Source organism: Rousettus aegyptiacus, unplaced genomic scaffold (genome assembly GCF_014176215.1).
Source record: "Rousettus aegyptiacus isolate mRouAeg1 unplaced genomic scaffold, mRouAeg1.p scaffold_m13_p_1, whole genome shotgun sequence".
NCBI classification, from domain to species: Eukaryota; Metazoa; Chordata; class Mammalia; order Chiroptera; family Pteropodidae; genus Rousettus; species Rousettus aegyptiacus.
In genome coordinates, this window is record NW_023416284.1 from 66,025,886 (window position 1) to 66,044,620 (window position 18,735).

At 34.8% G+C, this 18,735-nt stretch overlaps 2 protein-coding genes across 7 annotated transcripts in view; one reads left to right on the top strand and one right to left on the bottom strand.

Annotated features, from left to right (window-relative positions):
• Window positions 1–18,735, bottom strand: part of ARHGAP29 (Rho GTPase activating protein 29) — a 62,166-nt gene that overhangs the window by 39,181 nt on the left and 4,250 nt on the right. Inside the window, exons 1-2 of one of the 4 annotated variants that reach the window (XM_016158481.2) lie at window positions 13,510–13,648; window positions 7,808–8,044 (exon numbers count right to left, since the gene is read on the bottom strand). The exons of 1 other annotated variant lie outside the window; for it this stretch is intronic. In XM_016158481.2, the coding sequence (XP_016013967.2) occupies window positions 7,808–8,012 (205 nt within the window). In that variant the 5' untranslated portion in view covers window positions 8,013–8,044; window positions 13,510–13,648. Of the gene's footprint in view, window positions 1–7,807; window positions 8,045–13,509; window positions 13,649–18,735 lie in introns of those variants that run through there. 2 more of the 4 variants (XM_016158484.2, XM_016158480.2) reach the window with 2 other exon arrangements.
• Window positions 13,672–18,735, top strand: part of LOC118613662 — a 64,395-nt gene continuing 59,331 nt past the window's right edge. For 2 of the 3 annotated variants that reach the window (XR_004955633.1, XR_004955632.1), the window contains exon 1: window positions 13,672–13,973. Coding sequence is in view for 1 of the 3 variants with exons in the window: in XM_036236633.1 (XP_036092526.1) it covers window positions 13,959–13,973 (15 nt within the window). In the remaining 2 variants the exon portion in view is untranslated. The remainder of the gene's footprint in view (window positions 13,974–18,735) is intronic. The other variant, XM_036236633.1, reaches the window with a different exon arrangement.

The following is an 18,735-nucleotide window of genomic DNA, read 5'->3' on the forward strand; positions in this document are numbered from 1 at the left end:
GTGCCTCTAAAAAGATAATGATAGATACGTCATAGGGTTGTTGGATAAAATGAGTTAAAACACGTAAAGTACTTAGAACAGTGGCTGCAACATAGTAAGCCTTCCATAAATGTTTGCAGCTGTTCTTATTAGTTTCTGCAGCAGCAGAAACAGGTTAATAATACAGGTTAGGTCTAAAATGGAACCCAGTAGCTTTGAAATTAAAAAAAAAAGACTGAAAATAATTTTACTAGTTGTAAGAAATAACAATTATATTTTCCCCCAGTTTTGCACTGCAAAGTCTATTCTTTGTTTGGCCTATAGCTAAATAAAGGTAGTTTATGATAATACTGCTTACTTATCAGAACCAAGATTGAGTGAGTACTATCATAGAGTTGTACTATACTCTTTGAAACCTATCATGGTCTTAGGAGAAAAAGGAAAGCCAGTAATTTCTACTCCCCTTCTCTGATGTTTCACAATAAAATCTACAGGTATTAATATACTTAGGGAATTCTGTATGAATACTTTGCCTTATTTTGAGGTCTCAGGCCAAAAGAGCTTGATTTTTGAGTGTTGACAACAACCATCAATATTCAAAATTAGTGCTGGGTATTCAGCAACTATGAAATATTAATGGCTTAAATGCCTAAATAAAACAAGGTAATAAATTCTGGTCTTCTCAGAGTCAAGGAAATTAATAAATGAATATATTTCAAAACTATTAAATGTTTTTCAATTTCCTTAGTTTTAATTTCTAATAGTAAATAGTAATAGATGCAGCCCACAAAACCAAAAACTCTTTGGGATCCTTGATAATTTTTAATAGTATAAGGAAGTAGTCCTGAGAATCTCTCCTATGATCTTTCTAAAAAATCACCACAAAGCATTCCAACAGCTATCAATATAAATATTTTACCAACTTGAAATTCTTTTTTTCCTACAAAGAAGACCTCATAAACACAAAATGAAGTTGTTTCAAGTCAAAATACTGAAAAACGGTAACTTAGCAAGAAAAAGTTATTTTGCAAGAAATTTCAGAAGTACCTCAAATTACCCTATAATTCCAATTTCCTGTGATTGAATACACTTCAGAAGCTTCTAAATCAACAGAAATGAACATGACAACTAAATTTAAAAACGTTAACTACTAGCACATCGCTATATCCTGATAATACTTCAGCTGGGACTTCATAAATTTTAGCAAGCCCTTAATTAGTTTTAAAAGTGCCCCCCAAAATTCCATTTTTAACAAATGTTCTTTTCCCTTATAAAAGAATAATGCTACCCCAAATTCCTTCATGCGGTAAAAAGCCTCCTATGAAATAACTTGAGTTTAAGAAACTTCTTCACCAACACAAAATATTCCCCCCAGAAACACACATACACAGAGGCAGCAACGAGCATAACACATGAGGCTTTAACTATTGTTTCCTAGTACAGAAGAAAGGTTAAGTGGTTGACTGGTGTGAAAGAAAACAGATTTAGATCGAGAAAGCTGGGTTCCAAGGCTTGATTTTTCACATTACTTGAACTCGTAGGTTCTCTGATCCCAGATTCATCATCAATAAAACAGAATTACCTAGAACATCTATCCTAGCTACCTTAAAATGTTGTTGTGAATATAAAATCAATTAAAAGAAATAATTGCTTTGTAGTCTTAATACATAAAGTTATTATTACTATTAAATCTGTAAGCTATTCTAAATACCTTTGAAAACAGATTCATCTCATACAGAATTACGTTCAATAACAAATATACTTACAGCAAGGTACCACAATAATTTGGCTAACGAAAAAGAAATACCGAAGTTTCAATTTCATTTTATATATAAAATCTCAATTAGTAAATTACTTGGAAATAAAATCATAATTAAAGATATGCTTTATAAAAACACTTCTATACCTATGAGTTAAATTATAGTATTTAATTTAGTAATATAACTAAATACAAGACAATTTTTAAATTTTATAGTGGCCACATTGTAAATGTAGTGAAATTTAATTTATACTACAAAGATTTAAATATGTGAATATATTAATGTTCAACCACAGTCTTAACACTAGTTATCTAGAACAGTAGAACTGCTATATCCCAATGTCTGTTTGTTTATCTACCATCCCAGTAATATAGTAATCTGAATTTTAATTTATTGTTTCACTCATCTGTGCCATTTATTTTGTTTAATTTAGCTTATCAAGTGAAAACAGATTAGCCAGCCCTACTTTTTGGTTCTCATGCATTAACACAATACTGCAGTGTTTATATTGCAAACACTTCATGGAAATGCTTAAGTAAATAAATGAAAAAATCCGTGTTTTCCTGGATTAGAAAAAAAAAACAAAACCTGACAATAATTTTTAAAATCAGTCTTGTTAAATCAGCTAACCTCTCTGGGAAAGCAGTGAAAACAACAAGGAGGAAAAAAGGTTTTAGAACTTATCACTAGGAAACTATTCCCCCTCCCCCTTTTTTTTAGTTGCTGTAATGACTTCTGAATTTACAGGATAAAAGTAAACCCTGAACAGCAGCTTTCCTTATCTGGCCACTTGAGAGGTGTAAAAATAATAGCTGACATTTAAAAATACTTATTCTAAGAGCTTTACATTTATGAACTTGCTTAATCTTCACAATAACCCAATCATGTAGGTACTATTAACTCCTTTTAACAGGTGTAGAAACTGAGGCACAGAGAAGATAAGTACCTTGTTCAGTGGCAGAATGAGGATTCCACTTTCGGGGTTCTAACACTATAATTTGTGCTCTTAATCAATATGCTATATCAACATGGTTAGAGAGGAAATAGTTTAATGGCAGTACTCTACAATTTGTCATTTAATAGGCTGTAATTTCCAATGCCAGTTACTATTTTAGTGGTGTTAAGTTATGTAAACCATTCTAGGCAAGTCCAGAAGAGGAAAGTAATCTTCTAAGACCTGGCACATGTAATAAATGAGCTAGCTGTATTTCACACTTCATTCCTCAACGATTCATTTTTTACCTTCTAGGCACTAAGGTATAACCTATTAACACTCACATTAACCTCTCCTAAGTGATATCCATTAGAAATCACTTGTAGAGAGGTTTACTTCTAAAAGAACAGAGCAGTTATCAGGAGAGTCGCTGCCAAGAAAAAAAAAGAAAAAAAGAAAAAAACACAGCAGGAGGGCATATCTGGCACACTACAAAGACTGAAAGTTAAGTAAGAGTCATTAATAGTCAATGATTAGTCAAATTAACACTTATTAGTCAAACAAAAGTCAAATTAACACTTATTGAAATTTGTCTGAAATAAATTTATATATCTTCCTGTATATTTGCCCTTGAAAAAAATTGGGTTAATCAATAAGACAGGGTTTCAATTAAGTCTTTGAAAATGCATACAGATCTTCCCTTTCTAATAATGTAACATATTACTTAATGCCATTACATTTTTTATTTAACTCCTTCTGTTCAATAAAATTTGCTTTAGAAAGTTAACATATCTCTTCTAACTACAGTTTTGTCAAATTTAGGACCTAGACTTCATCAAAAGCTATCACTTATGAAATCAGTTATGTTTTCACAGAGTAAGTGATACATCCTTAACTTAAAAAACACTTTTAAAAAGTAGAGAACTTAACTACTTTATCTGAAACTGATGTCTTATCTTCCTTTCTAGCCTGTTTAAAAAAGAAAGCAGAAAAACAAGACATCATTGTTACATTAGTAAGCTTTTATTAAAATCCACTTAAAAATAGTGTCATGTAATTACCAAGCTACAAGAAGCATTAGACTGATTTTCCTTCAAATATGGCAATGGACTCTTCCAAGATTTGAGTACCAAAAAAGAATTAAGTATTTGCACTATTCTTTCCGGCTCAATTAAAAAGCCTTACACTTTTCAAATTCCCAAATTTTGAACTTCCTTGAGTGGTGTTCTACCTGGGAAAGGGGAAGTGTATGACAAAGACAGAGTTTAAGATTACTGTAAAAACAAGAAGAACATTTATGAATCTGTTTGTTGGAATTCAGATGATATTATTTTTCAGGGGACAACCATAAACCTGAATTCGTGTTTACACTGCACGTATATTAATCTGTGGTGTTAAATTTAAACACAGAGGATGCGTGTATAATTAAGCACCTTTAGCATTTTAATATAAGATGTAATATTTTTCCCTGTAATTACTCATAATGCACCTTAATAACACTAGATGGAGATCTAAACTTCAAATTTCCCATCTGCTACTTGTATAAAACTCCAGAGTAACCTCTTCCTGGAAATAAGGGGTAGACAGAATTAACAAACTCTATCATTTACCCTATCAAAGCAAATTTTTCACAGTCTAATCTCCCACATTAAGCTCTCTATTTTTATTTGTAAAAAAGGTAAACTGCATAGGTATCTTAACTCTGTTAAGGGTTATAGTGCTCTTCGGCAGAAATTTAGTTTCTTTAGTCAATTCCTCAACAAACTACTGCAATATGAGCTTTATGTTCTCACCTGGGAATTTTCATAAATACCACATTTAAGATAATTATCATAAAACTTACATTTAAAAATCCTATAGAGCGGTGGAAGGGAGGAGGGTATCCTCTAAAATGCATTATGGAGTTTGAAAACAAATAGTTAGCTGTCTTCTTCAGCTCTGAACTGTCAATATTCAGAACACTGTAGAACTTCCAACTCCAAATAATAAATCACAGAATTATAAAAGTGATAGCATCATTCTTAACAAATTATTAAATGACTTAAGCCATATTCCAAAACTAGTGAGTAGCAGACCTAGGCCTAGAACCTAGGTCATGTGATTCTCTTTCCAGAGCTCTTTCTGCCACCTCTACCTACCCATTTAATCAAACTGTATAACCCGGCTGGAAGTTGATCTGCTAGTTCAAATCAAAGAAGGGCATGCAATCTACATATTCCAAAGGCAACTTCCGGAAGGGAAGTCCAAAGAGACCCCCCCAACAGTTCTCATTTCTAGATAAAAATTTTCTTAAATTTGCTCCCATAACAACTTTTTCTAGGATTTCTTTTAATGTGTAGAAATCAAAAATATTTATAGCTCAAGAATTCATCTCATGATTGAGAAGGGCCAAATGTCTATACCAGCACTGTCCAATAGAAATTTATTCACTGATGGAAATTTTTATATCTTCACATAGCCACTGGCCACATGTGGCTTATAAGCCTTTGAAATGTGGCTACTGTGATCGAGTAGCTAAATTTTTAATTTTAATTAAATTTAAATTGCCACATGTCTAGAGGCTACCATACTGGATAGTGCAGATCTAGATAATCCCCAGTGAAAACAGAATTGGCTACTAAAATCATGAAAACTGAGCAGTGTTTTTACTGAGTACCTGCCACATGAAGCAGGTGAAATAGCATGGAAAGAACACGTCGTTCTGCACTCATGACCTTTGGGTTCCAAGTGAAACCATTATTTATCAGAAAGAGGGATTGAAATCACATAATCTAAATTATACATACAGCTCACTTGTAAAATGGGACTAAAAGTATCTGCCTTTGTGGGGACTGTGTGATTTAATACTGTTAGTATGTAAAAGTACTCCACAAAATATAAAGCCTAGACTTGACAATATGGTTGAACATCTGAAGCAATAGTCAAGTAACTTCGTACATCACTGCCTGATGAGAGGTAAAGTATATAAGGAAAATCTTATTTGAATTACACCAAAAGGTGATTTTATTTTATACCTACATTCTATACTCGTAAAAGCTAACTGTTTAGCTTTTTAACAGACAACTAAGATAAATTTAAAAACTGTAAACAATGCCAAAAATTAGGCATCCTTCCTCTTAAGGAGGCAAAAGACAATACTGGCAAGGCCACTGACGAAATATTGACAAGGATCCCTCACTGCAAAAGGAAAACAGTGAAACAGCTCTTTGCTGTCTGGCCAAAGTTTACAACGACAGTGGTATTAAAGAACAGCAGAAATCCAAGGATATTTCTCAATATCCGGAAGACAAAAGTATGCCCTATGTCTAGTCTATAGAAACATATGTAATCATACCACCTTACAATTACAGAATTTTAAACTTTTTACCTATTTCCCTGAAGATTATATCTCATGTGATTCTTGTAATAATTCTATTAAGTAAATAAGGACTAGTCTGACATTCTAGCAAGCTGAAAATCATGATCAATATTAAATACGAGCATATTTTTTATCATTTATAATGAGGTTAATTTGTTAATACATACTCCCTTAAGTAAAATAAACAAAAAAGGTTCTGTCAACTCAAATAAACTAAATAGTATATATGCAGATGTTTATAACAATGATCCAAATACAACGAAAACAAATTCTTAAAATGCAAGATTTATTCTGAGATGGCATAAATATATCCTTCTAATTCTGATTGAAGACCCAAACATTAAAATCAATCCAAGGATAAATAATGAAAATTCTACAGCCACTGCTCACAAATGAGAGTTGGTTATCCACAAGATGGTCTTTACATTTTTAAAAAATTAATTTAAGAGCCATAAATGGCAAGCTTTTTATTATTAGAAATATAATCAAGTATTTAAATTTGAAGTACTGTTTCCTTATTAAAAGGATAATATCCTAACAGGTTTTAAATGCTAACTGTCCATGAAAAATATATTTCCATACACACACTTTTTTTTTTTTTTTTTTTACCTCAAGTAGTAGTCTCCATTGGCTATCTAATACATATTACCATTTTTCTCTTTTTTCACTTAGGATCAGTTTTCAATCCTCTTCTTTCCTAATCTCTCTCAATTGTCTACTCATAAATTAAAAGTCATATAAATATATATATACATACACACACACAGTCTCAAAAGAATGGCTTATGTGACTGTTATTGTAAGGAAAATTTAAATACTAAAATTTTGAGGCTATGATTTAAGTCATTATTTTGGGCACTTCAGAAAATTACAGTAAGGCTCGAATGAACTCTTAAAAGGATCATTTAATAAAAGATAAAGTTTTAGTTTCTGTTTTTCAGAATATATATCAGAAAATGAATACTTAACATATACATAGGAAATATTAGACTCTTTGAAACTCTAGGTCTCCTATTAATAACACAAGATATCTTCATTTTCTATATCCAGACATACTATTATGAATATAGAAATGAACTGCTACTTGTCACAAAAGAATAGGAGCTACATTTTTTATATCATTGCCATCAAATCTAGATATAAAAGAGGCATGGAAAGTTGAAAGGCTTAGGTACTAAGAGCAAGTCAGGGAGTACAGATGTACTCTTTACCTCAGAAGAATTAAGTCTCATGCTCCATTATCCATATCTAAGTAAACAGATGTGCTTATCTCTTAATTGAAGAAACAAACTGAAGAACAGCAAAACAGAATTAAGTTTGATTTTTGAGAAAAAAAAATATTTAAATGCAGTGATTTTAGATTAGGTTTTAGGAACAATATAGAAAACAGAATCCCAGCAGCAGTATCAACAATTTAAATTACAAATATCTGTCTGCTTGTTAAAGACCAATAAGTGAACTGTGGTAAACAAGAAGGTTAAAATGCCAATGATTGAAAATTTTGCTCTGTCAAACGGGCTCACCTGCTAAGAACCAAAGACTTATTTTTGTTTTTTATATTCTTGTTCCCTCACACATACCAAGTTTCTGTAATGTATTTTACTGTACCTGTTTATGAAACAGGTAAACATCAAACATATGGGGAAAAAAGTCACAAAATAACTACAAAAGAATATTCTGTCCCTAACACTATGTACACACTTCTCTGTAAGGAGGCTGGCATTTAAAATTTTACAAACTATCCAGTAAGAATGCTAAGAGAAGATAGTTGACAAACCTGAAAGAATAGCTTCTTTCAAATATAACAGCATATGGGAGAACTTCCTTATATCATTCACCAACTCCTTGATGTAATCCGGATCAAAAAGAGAATTGGAACTTAAAGACTTGAGCCCCATTTCAGAAGTTGTAACATCAGTAGAGAGCTGGCCTGATGACAAAACACGTTTTTTCTTTGTCTTTTTCTGTTTGTGAGCAATCATCCTCTCATATAACAGTCAGAAAAACTGAAATCCTTAAAGGGAGTAGGGGGAGAAAAAAAAAGAGAAACAAAAATACTGCATCAACCAGGGAAAACATTCTACTAGGTTTTCACAAACAGCCCATAACCCACCTCAGTATTGTATTAAGAACAATCACAACAACAAAAACTGTACTGTATTACTACTAATAGTAGCAGCTTCCATTTATTAAGCGCCAGGAATCTTGACAACTTTTTGATAAGTAAACTACTGTTCTCTTCATTTCACGAGTTAAAAGAACCTGAGGTTTGGAGGTTAAATAATCTGTCTAAATTCTTAGCTGATAAATGATGAACTAGTACTTAAACCCAGATCTGCCTTGTCACCAAAATCCATGCTCTTAATTCCTAGAGTAGATTTTTTAAAATCTGTCAATGTTTTCCTGAACTGTCACTTAGTGGAAGGACATATTCTCCCTGCATGATACCACCTTCAAAAATGAAGATGAAATATGAGCTTTGAAAAAAAATTGTTTTCAAAATCTCCCTCTATCACTTGCTATGTGTGACCTCACAAGCTCGTAATCAACTCTTTGTATTGGTGTGTTCATTTATAAAATGAGAATAACATCCTGACGGCACCTACCTCATAGGATGATTGTAAGCATTAAAAGAGATAATGGTATAGAAGTGTCCATTCAACATATAAAATATGTTCATTTACAGTTAGTTTTCAATAATAATGCATGCACATACATACATATACATGTACACATACACAGAGACATAATATGGATTATCAAAATTCAGCAAGAATATCTTTTTGTTGAAAACAAGTTCCAAGGGTGTCACTAATTTGACACACCCTGATTGGTTGAACAAATAAATGTATGATTATTGGGGCAATGTTTCTGGGCATTTCAGGATGGTATAGTAAAAACACAATCATCTGGAATGAGAAAGATTTAGATTTGAATCCTGGTTGAATACTTTTAAATGTGTGACACAATTTGCTTACAGGCTGTGTGAGGACTAAAAAACACAAAATTAAAAGACTTCATATGTGATATTTAAAAGGAAGCACAAAGTTAAGACTCCATATGTTAAAACACCTAATCCTGGCACATAGTTGGAACGCACACAAAAAATTTAGTTTGTTTCTGCTTCATCCTTACATTTTACCTTTTTAGAATAAAAAGTCCTAATTTAGTTTGTATATATTGGAATCAAAAAGGAAATGACTGATGGAATTAAATTAGCTCAAGCATCATCAGTAACACATTTAAAAATATTTTATACTAACAATTTGGATACTTTCAAAATGTTTGAAGGACTAAAGATTTCTGTGAAATTCACAGAAGTTTCATGTAATATTCATTTCCAGGTCATGTGTAAGATATATTACTGTACCATTTACTCCTTCCTATACTTGACCCAACTCTAGAGATTTTTTTCTTCTTAATCGATAGCTCTCTATCCACTTCTATCTCTACTACCACTCTAAGTGAATTACTACCATTTTGGTCTTAGCTGCTGTTACTAATTTTCTGATGATCTCTCCACATCCCATTCCAAATGTAGTGAGTACACTTTTCAAAACATGAATCTCATCATGTCATTTCTCTGCTCCAAACTCTTCCAAAGGAAAAGTGAGACAGTATCATGCACTATAAGGCTCAACAAGAGATCTGGCTCGTACCTACCTCTGCAATATCACCTGGAGACATGATTCCTACTCAACACTCCTGCCACACACAGCTTCTTCTCATTCTTCCAATAATATTTGTTTATTGTGACCCACAGTAGGAAACAATTTTACATCATGGGCCAGTATACATGTCAAATATGTTATGTTTGTATATGATGGTAAGTGTAGGAATGCATAAAACAGAAAACAGATTCTGGATAAGGACCCAGGTAATATACTCAGATGATTTCTATCCTATCCTGTTTTATATTTTAAAACACTGGTGGCAACCCACTAAATTGTTTTTAATTCATAATCGGCCCATGACCCTACAACTTGAAAAACACCAACTGTTTGACTCAAGGTCCTATCTCTACATAGTTCCATTTTCCTGGACTACTCCTTCCCCTTTGTTTACTCATTTTAATCTCAGCTCAAAGATCACTTCCTTAAAGAAGCCTTCTTCCTGGACCACCATTACCCCATAACCACCACCAAAATAGAGCAGAACCTCCTGTGAGATGCTTTAGAGAGTCTTATATTTTTCATCACTGCACTTATCCAAGTTCAAGTAGATGGTTCATGTCTTCCTATCTAGACTATAAATTCAAGGAAATCAAGACCATGTCTGTTTGCTAACCACATGTTCTCTGTTCACAGCATAGAGCACGGCATATGAGGGATGAACTACTTAAAACTATTTGCAGAATGAATGAGCATATAAACTTGTAGTTATAATTAATGTTTATCGAAACCAAAATGGTTAACTTTGGATTGCTACAGTATTCTGAATGGAAAATACAATGATTTTTTAAAATATTTCTCTAAAATAGTGTCTTTCAAAATACACACACACACACACACACACACACACACAAACCATAAAGTTGAGTAAAGGCAAGATTACATAAAACTGAAATCAAAGTTGGGTTTCTATTGTTTCTCTACATCTGATTATTAAATAAGGTGTCTTGATGCTTCTCCGATAGCTTTTACAGTTTCTTTATTCAATAGTCTTGTTAATCTCAAATTATTTCTGAGAATGTAGTTTCTATATTTAAACTAGTTTCAAACCTATCTAACATTAATACTTAAATATGTAGATAATTTCTAAAATGAACCCAGGACAATTTTTTAAGCACTATTATTATGCCTAAGTCTCAACAACAACAACCCAAAAACACTCAATGCTGTGTTTGGGCAGCACTTTTACAAATCCCTACTTGGGAACACTATTAACCTAACACTTTTGCAGCTTACTTAATAAAAGTCATTCTTATTAATTTTGATGGCTTTTAGTTTAATAAATTAGAAAATTGGTCTCTGTCACTGATAAAAAAGATGGTTATAAAAATTAAAGACATATATCACAAGTTCCAAAAAGAACAATTCACTTATCTCAGCAAAAAGAATTTACTTTAAAAAGTGTCAAATTAGTAACCCAAAGCTGTAAAAGTGTTTCGAAAAATGCTTAAACATTTTTAGCCAAGACTAATAAAAATCGGTAAACAAACAAAAAAAAATGGTGGGAAAAGGAGGAACTATTCAACCTCTAGTCAGCCTTATGGTGAGTAATATCCTAATTTTGTTATACATGCTTTACCACTTTTCATTCTTCAAACGAAAAAAAAAAAGAATATTAACAGTTGGAAAAAAAATTTAAATAACAAAGTTAAGTCAAGCTTTCATAAAATTGAACTATGATAATGAGAAAGTTTGGAAGATATACACTTTCCAAGTCCATCTACACTACCTTTCCATATCTCAGAATGAACATCCTCTAGTCTGTGGTAACATAAAATGTAGTAACAGATTGCAACTGGCAATTTAATTAAATGAGGCAATAATATGGAAAGCACTTAGCATAGTGCCTGGTTCAAAATGAAGACTCAATGAACGTTAGCCATCATTACTAGCAGTATTTTATGGCAGATTGTTCTTTAACATAACTAATGAATAAAATATGGCTTCACTACAACATATCTGTAGACTGTGAGCAAGAAATACAGGACTAGGAACAATTTCAGAAACTTAACTGACTTCATGGAAACCTACTAAATCACTTCCAAGTGAAGTTTGAACTGTGCAAACAGAATGTTGAGCAAAATACTTGTGAAACTCTTCTAATTTTCATGCATCTCTTCAAACTCCAAATCCTCAACATTAAAAATGTGTTTAATCCATTTCTCTAAGAACTTTGTTGCAAATAGAAAATTACTGTGAAAAATTTTCTCCATATGTTCTAAATTCTAAGTAATATGTGCATTAGAAATGTGAACACTAACTTCCTGGTACCCTGGAATGCAGCTTCTCCAAGACCTGCAGTAGCCCATGTTACTCTGCCCCATGTACTACTTCCTTTCCAAATGTATCACTATAGAAGTATTTTCGTTTCAAGCATTGAGCTGTCTAACTGAAGTGTAAAACTGTGCCCAAATACCTGTTCTTAATAGTTCCCATCTTACTATTTCTACCTCTGGAAAAAACTGCCAAACATTTCAGAAATCTGCTATTTCAGCATAATTTCCGATTTGGTGAGACTCTACTTAAAAATGCTAAACAAATCAGAAAAAAAAAAAAACATTTTGGAGCTCTTTAACTGTATTTTTAAAAAACACTCTCCACAAACAGGAGCATGTTAAAAAGTTTTATCGACAGTGTGTAAATAACTGTAATTTCTAAAGAAAGGCTTGCAATACACATACACTTCATTCCTGTGCAGTTAGAATTCAGCACGTTTTAAAAAGCTGCCCAACCTCCCACGCCTCCAAAATGTCTAGCATTCCTGGCAAGCAGGGTTCTCCCTTAACCAGCCCAAACTACTCAATGCCAAAAGCACGTTCTCTACCCCAGTATTTAAAAACAGAGTGGGGAAAATCAAGCAAAAAGGGCGGCGAACATTGATAGTGAGGGTCAGGAGATATCGTCGCAGAGATGGCTGGAGAAAGGTGTAGGGGCGCTAACGTCCCTCCTATAGCAGTTAACAGTCCTGCTCTCTGAAGAGGTATGAGGCCAATTTCTTCTTGAGAAAAAGAGTAAAAAAAGATTAACATGGAGACATGAGGTTCGTCAGTCTCTAGTGCTTCAGACCCAAATCCCTCGCACTTGATCTCATCTGTCAAAAAGAAAATTTTAAAAACAGGAAAAAAACACCATCGAGCCCAAAACATCCACAACGGAACTGGGAAAACCACTGACACAACGAAACACCCCTCCTCGGTTCAAAAAACAAGCGAAGAGGAGAACAATGCACCGCGGAAATCCTAAAATATCTCAGGAATGAGAGAGACCCTGTTAAAGAGATGACGGCTGTCAGGGCAGGTGGGAGTAAGAAGGGATCAGAAGCAAAACTAAACGCTAGTGGTCAAGAGCACAGATTCTGGAGCAAAACTGCGTTGGTGTAAATCCGCACTCTGCCAACTCCTAGCCGGTGTATTGCGACAGGTTTTCAACCTCAGTTTCCCCATGTAAAAAACGAATTAAATAATCTCGGACATGTGAGGATTAAAGAAGTTAAAAGTGGAGAGCTTTTAGAGCAGGATGCGGACGCAGGGACGTGCTGTGTATGTCTGCTTTTGGTATCATCGTCATCTTCTGCTCAGGGCCACTGTTCGCGCCCTCCCGATTGCTCTACTCCTGTCGCGCCAGGCGCCCTGCTCGTCCACGTCGGACCCCTTCCGGAAGGACCAGGAGCCCCAAGGACCCCGGCCTAACTCCCAGCGCAGACCGCAGCCGCCTCTGCTCGGGGCCGCCGGGACTCTGGACCACAACTCGCCGGCGGCCGCTGGGGGTGCCTCCAGCCTCCGAGCCGCAACCGCCACTTCACACTCACCGCGGCGCTCCATCCTGCGTCCCGGACGCGGACACCCGCTCAACGCTCACAGCCTCCGCGGCCGCGGCCGCGGCCGACGGCCGGAGCTCACCGACCCCATTCCCCACCGCCTGCTGACGCCCCGCCAAGCCGCCGCCGCAGCAGCTGTAGCTACCGCCAAGCCCGCCCTGGCCGCCCTCGCCCCGCCCCCTGGCCTCGCTCCTCCCGCCCGGCCTTGCCCCTCCCCGTAGGGTCCAGCCCATTGGGCCTTCACGCCTGGGGGCGGGGCTCGGCGCACAGCAGCAGGTAGGGCAGCTGCTGGCTCGCGCGCGAGGCGAAGGCTGTCAGCTGCACCCAAGCCCACAGGTTGTCCCCAGCATTGCAGGACGTGTTAAACACCCTGTGAGTCTCGCGGCAGGGTAGGCGGAGCGAACCTTAGGAACAAGTCACCTGATGACTATATCTGGCTAATGGGAGTTTCTCAGGTAAGCAATCTACATTTCTTATGATGTACATCTTTTAGCAACCCTGTTCCTCCCTCTCCAACTCCTTTAAGGAAACAAAAACAAAAACAGGACCCTACACAGATAAAGTGCAACACATGCCTGGCTCAACTCCTTTTCAGAAGAATTAACTCCCTCAAAACCAGTCGACTACTTGGCCTTCTGTAGAGGGGAATACTTTCCACTTAGACCAAAACTATATTACTTTCTTCAACTGCACTCTCAAATTCGCTCAGAATGAGAAAAATTCTGAGAAAGATGAAATAATTAAAGAAAGCAGCAGGGGCCGAAAGCACATAGGCTTGCAATCATACTCCTCACTGGAACAAGCAATGTCATTTACCTCTGAATGTGCTGGTACCTTCAGAAAGAAATGAGGAACAGAGGACACATGGGGAGAGTGCTATCTTACCCACTATTCCCCTTAATAAAGAGGATTGTGTTCTTTATTAAAGTAGAACTCGCAATGTCACTGACAATGTCTTGAATAAGGTCCTAATGGGAAGAGAGTATGTGGAGTGGTGGTAGTGGTGTGACAAGAGCTGGAAAAGAGCATACAGGAGGGAGAGAAGAAGCAATGAAAGAGAGACAAAGAACGATGTGAGAAACAATTGTGGAGAGGTGAAAAAGAGTGGGAAAGAAGACCAAGAAAGATGCACAGAAAAGTGGAGGCAGATAATGAGAAAATAAGATGAAGACAGAATAACGAAGATAGGAGAGACAAATAGAGATGATAAAGAGAGAAAGAGATAGAGCTACCCACTGATGGAGAAAGGAAAGACTCACAGTTCAAGGGACATGAAACCAATTAGGCCCCTAGGTTGCTACGTGAAAAAAAAATTAATATGGGAACTCCAGGCTCCTTGATGACCTGGGTTCTACAGTTATTTTGCAGAGTTAATTTTTAAAAACTTACCCATTAAGCCTTAAAGGTAACTGTATGAAGATTAAAAGCACTAGAAATGCTAGATATACCTAACATCCAAATGTTTCCGTCTAGAGAAGAATGATGTGCCATGAACACTCACCATGGAAACCACTGATGGCTAAACTGAAGGGCACTAATGAGGAAAGAGAGGGAAGGATTCTGAAGGCCAAGGAGGGTAGTGGCAGGGCAACTCTCAGGAAGCTCAATGAAGGAAAGTCTGACCCTCGAAACTATTCTGGGTTAATCTCAAGACCCTTCCCACCAGATATACCTCTAAACCATCTCAAAACAGCCAACTACTACATGTAAGACTGACACAGAATGAGTCTTCTATGAATATTAGTTAAATTACAAGTAAGGTTATCTAAAGGAAATTTTAACAAGTCTCTCAATCTCAATCCTCCTCTTAAACCTTTTAAAAATATGATAAGTATCTGTCATCTTCTCTACCTTTCTTCCTTAGTAAGGAGAATGATGATATTTGGAAACAGAAAAAAATGGTGGTTCATTTTAAATTAAAAGGATTATATTAAGCCTCCACTCACATTTTGCTTAATGTTATATTAGAAATGTTTCAAGAAAAGTACACTATTGCAATAACACCTTTCTGCAAGTCCAAAATTCTTGTTTTATAATTAAACTGTAAAGCATTAAAAAAAATTTTTCAAGTAAAATTATCTGTATATCCATTGTAGAAGTCTGACATCCTAAAATGTTCAACAAGTTACAGAAAAACATTTAATGAAGAAATATATAATCGAATAGAAACTACTTGTGTTTTTGCCATTTTACATTATTAGTGTCTAGTATTTTTTCCCTCCCAAACAGAAATTCATATTCTCTATAATGTTGCTCTTCAGTCAGCCATTCTGTGAAGCCTTTACTTACATTTTGTTAAAATCACCTTTTTCATGTGTTCTCTGCAGTATTAACCACAGTATTGTTATTTTTGCTAGGTAGATGTCTTCAAATTCCTGTAGTTGATTCTATAGTTAAGGTAGCCTACTTTATATAACAGAACATGGGTATAAAAACATCTTACAATGTCTGGAGATTTTTTTGGTTGTCATACTGGGGAGGAGGTTATACTGACATCTAGTGGGTAGATGCCAGGGACGCTGCTAAATATTCTACTTGCACAGGAGAGTACCCCCAACCCTCCAACCCCTATCCCTAACAAAGAATTATCTGGACCAACATGGTAAATAGCATCAAAGTTGAGAAACCTTGCTCTAGATCCAATTATCATTCTATAAGCAATATAAAAGATAAGAGGAGCATGTTAAATTACATCATAGAATGTATCCAGCAAATCTAGACTGTGGGCCATTTTTTAGAGCAAACAACATAATTACTTAAACAAATAAATAGCAAGGATAAGATGAAAAGAAAATCTATAGATTAAAAAAGTCTTAAAATTTTAGATATCTTAAGTGAAGAATAAGTAAGACCAGACTTGTCCTTCTACTATATTATCTTAAGACAGTGCACTACAGACAGCACAGAACTGTGATCCTTAAGAGAAGAGATCACAAACGAATGAGATAAACCTTACGATTATCCCAACTTTCTGCCTGGAGGCACATTTTAGACCATGGCACAGGAAGAGAGAAGCCAAGCAGAGCATGGTACTGGTGTTGAGGAGACAGGGATTATAGTTCAGGGAGACTGGGAGAGGATGGAATGTGTAGGGCAGAGCCCCAGGGAGGAAGGAAGAAGACTCCAGAAATCTACATAGGCAATTTCTTAATTCTCTTGCTTAATATAAAGCTACACATGTATAGAGTGAAACTCTACAAGGATGGGCGAAGAATTTCCAGGGAGCAGTAGCAGGACATTTCCTATGGCTCCCAAAAGGCTGGGAGATCTCTGAGTTTTCATCAGCCAGAGTAGAGAGACCTGCTGAACACTCAAGGAGAGATCCCAGAAAGTCATGTGTTAATAGTACATCTAACCCAGCCGTAATAATACTGCTTCTTGGCCTTTTTGGCTAAGATCAAGTGTCGAACCCACTCCTAATAAAAAATGGAATTCTAGACTCACCACAAGGAAACTTCAAAACAATGCTCATTTTATAAATTTCTTTAAAATCTTTTGAATTTAAAGCAAAAGTAATAACAATGTGTTGCAGCATTTCCAATATATATAGAAGTAAAATATATGACAATAGCACAAAGGGAGGAAAATGAAAATATATAATAAGGTTCTTACCTTATATGTGAAGTAGCATAATATCATTTGAAAGCATAATATAATAAGTAAAAAATTTGTATTAAAGTCTTCCAAGGTACAGTTAGTAAGCCAATAGTGGACATAAATGGAATTCCAAAAAATTAATCAATCCAAAAGAAAGCAGGACAAGAAGTAAAAGAAACTAAACAGATGAAACAAATTAAAAACAAACAGCAAGATGATAAACTTAAACCCAATCATATCAAAAATTATATTAAATATAAATACTCTAAAAACATCTATGAAAAAGCAGAAATTGTCCAATTGGATAAAAAGACTCAACTACATACTTCCTGTAAGAAACAGACTTGGAATACAAAGACACATATTGAGAGTAAAACAACAGAAAAAACACAACCATGCAAATACTAATCATAAAAAAGTAGAAACAGGTCTACTATATCAGACAAGGCATTTTACCAAGGATAAAGAGTGACATTTTGTAGTGATAAAAGAGTCAATTCATTATAAAGACATAACCCTAAAAGTATTTGCACCTAAAAATAGAGGCAAAAACTGACAGAAATGTCAGGAAAAACAGACAAATCTCAATGACAGTTAAAATTTTAATAATCCTTTCTCATTAATTCATAGAATAACAGAAAAATCTGTAAGAATATAGATGATTTGAACAATATTATAATCCAACTTTACCCGATAGACATTTATAGAAAATTCTACCCAACAACAGCAGAATACACATTCTTTTCAAATGCACATAAAATATTCACCAAGATAGAATATATATGGGACCATACAACAAATCTCAATAAATTTAAAAGGACTGAAATCAGACTATGTATGTTCTCTGACCCAAACAAAATTAAATTTGGAATAATGGTAAAGTAATTGGGAAATCCCTAAATATGTGTAAAGTACAAAATATACTTTTAAATAATCAATAGATCAAGTTTCCACAAGGGAAATTTGAAAATATTTTGAACTGAATGAAGGAAAATTAATTTCAAAATGTGTAAGTAAAAGCAATGGTTAGATAAATATACAGCTTCTTTCTTTATTAAAAAGAAAGGTCTAAAATCAATGCACTAAGCTTCAAATTTAGGAAGCTAGAAAATGAATTAAAAGTAAAAGGAAGGAAATGATGGTAAGAGTAGAAATCAATGATAGAGGAAACAAAACAGAGAAAAATCAATGTAACTAAAAGCTAGTTCTTTGAAAAGATAAATATCTAGCTAGAATGATCAAAATGAAAACAAAGAAAACAAATTACTAATATCATGAATGAAAGAAGGGACATCCGTACAGACTCTACAGATATTAAAAGAGTAACAAGGCAATGTTACAAATAACTTTGCCAATAAATTTGCCAGATGAAATGGAAAATTTTCTTAAAAGACACAAATGACCAAACCTAACATAAGAAATAGAAAATCTGAATTAGCCATACACACACACACACACACACACACACACACACACACACGAAATTGAAAACATCTCAGAAAGAAAACTGCAGACCAGATGGCCTCACTTATGAAATTTATTGAACCAAGTAAAATAATCTTACAAAAACATTTAGAAAATAGAGGGGACAGGAACACTTCTCCCAACTCATTTTATGTG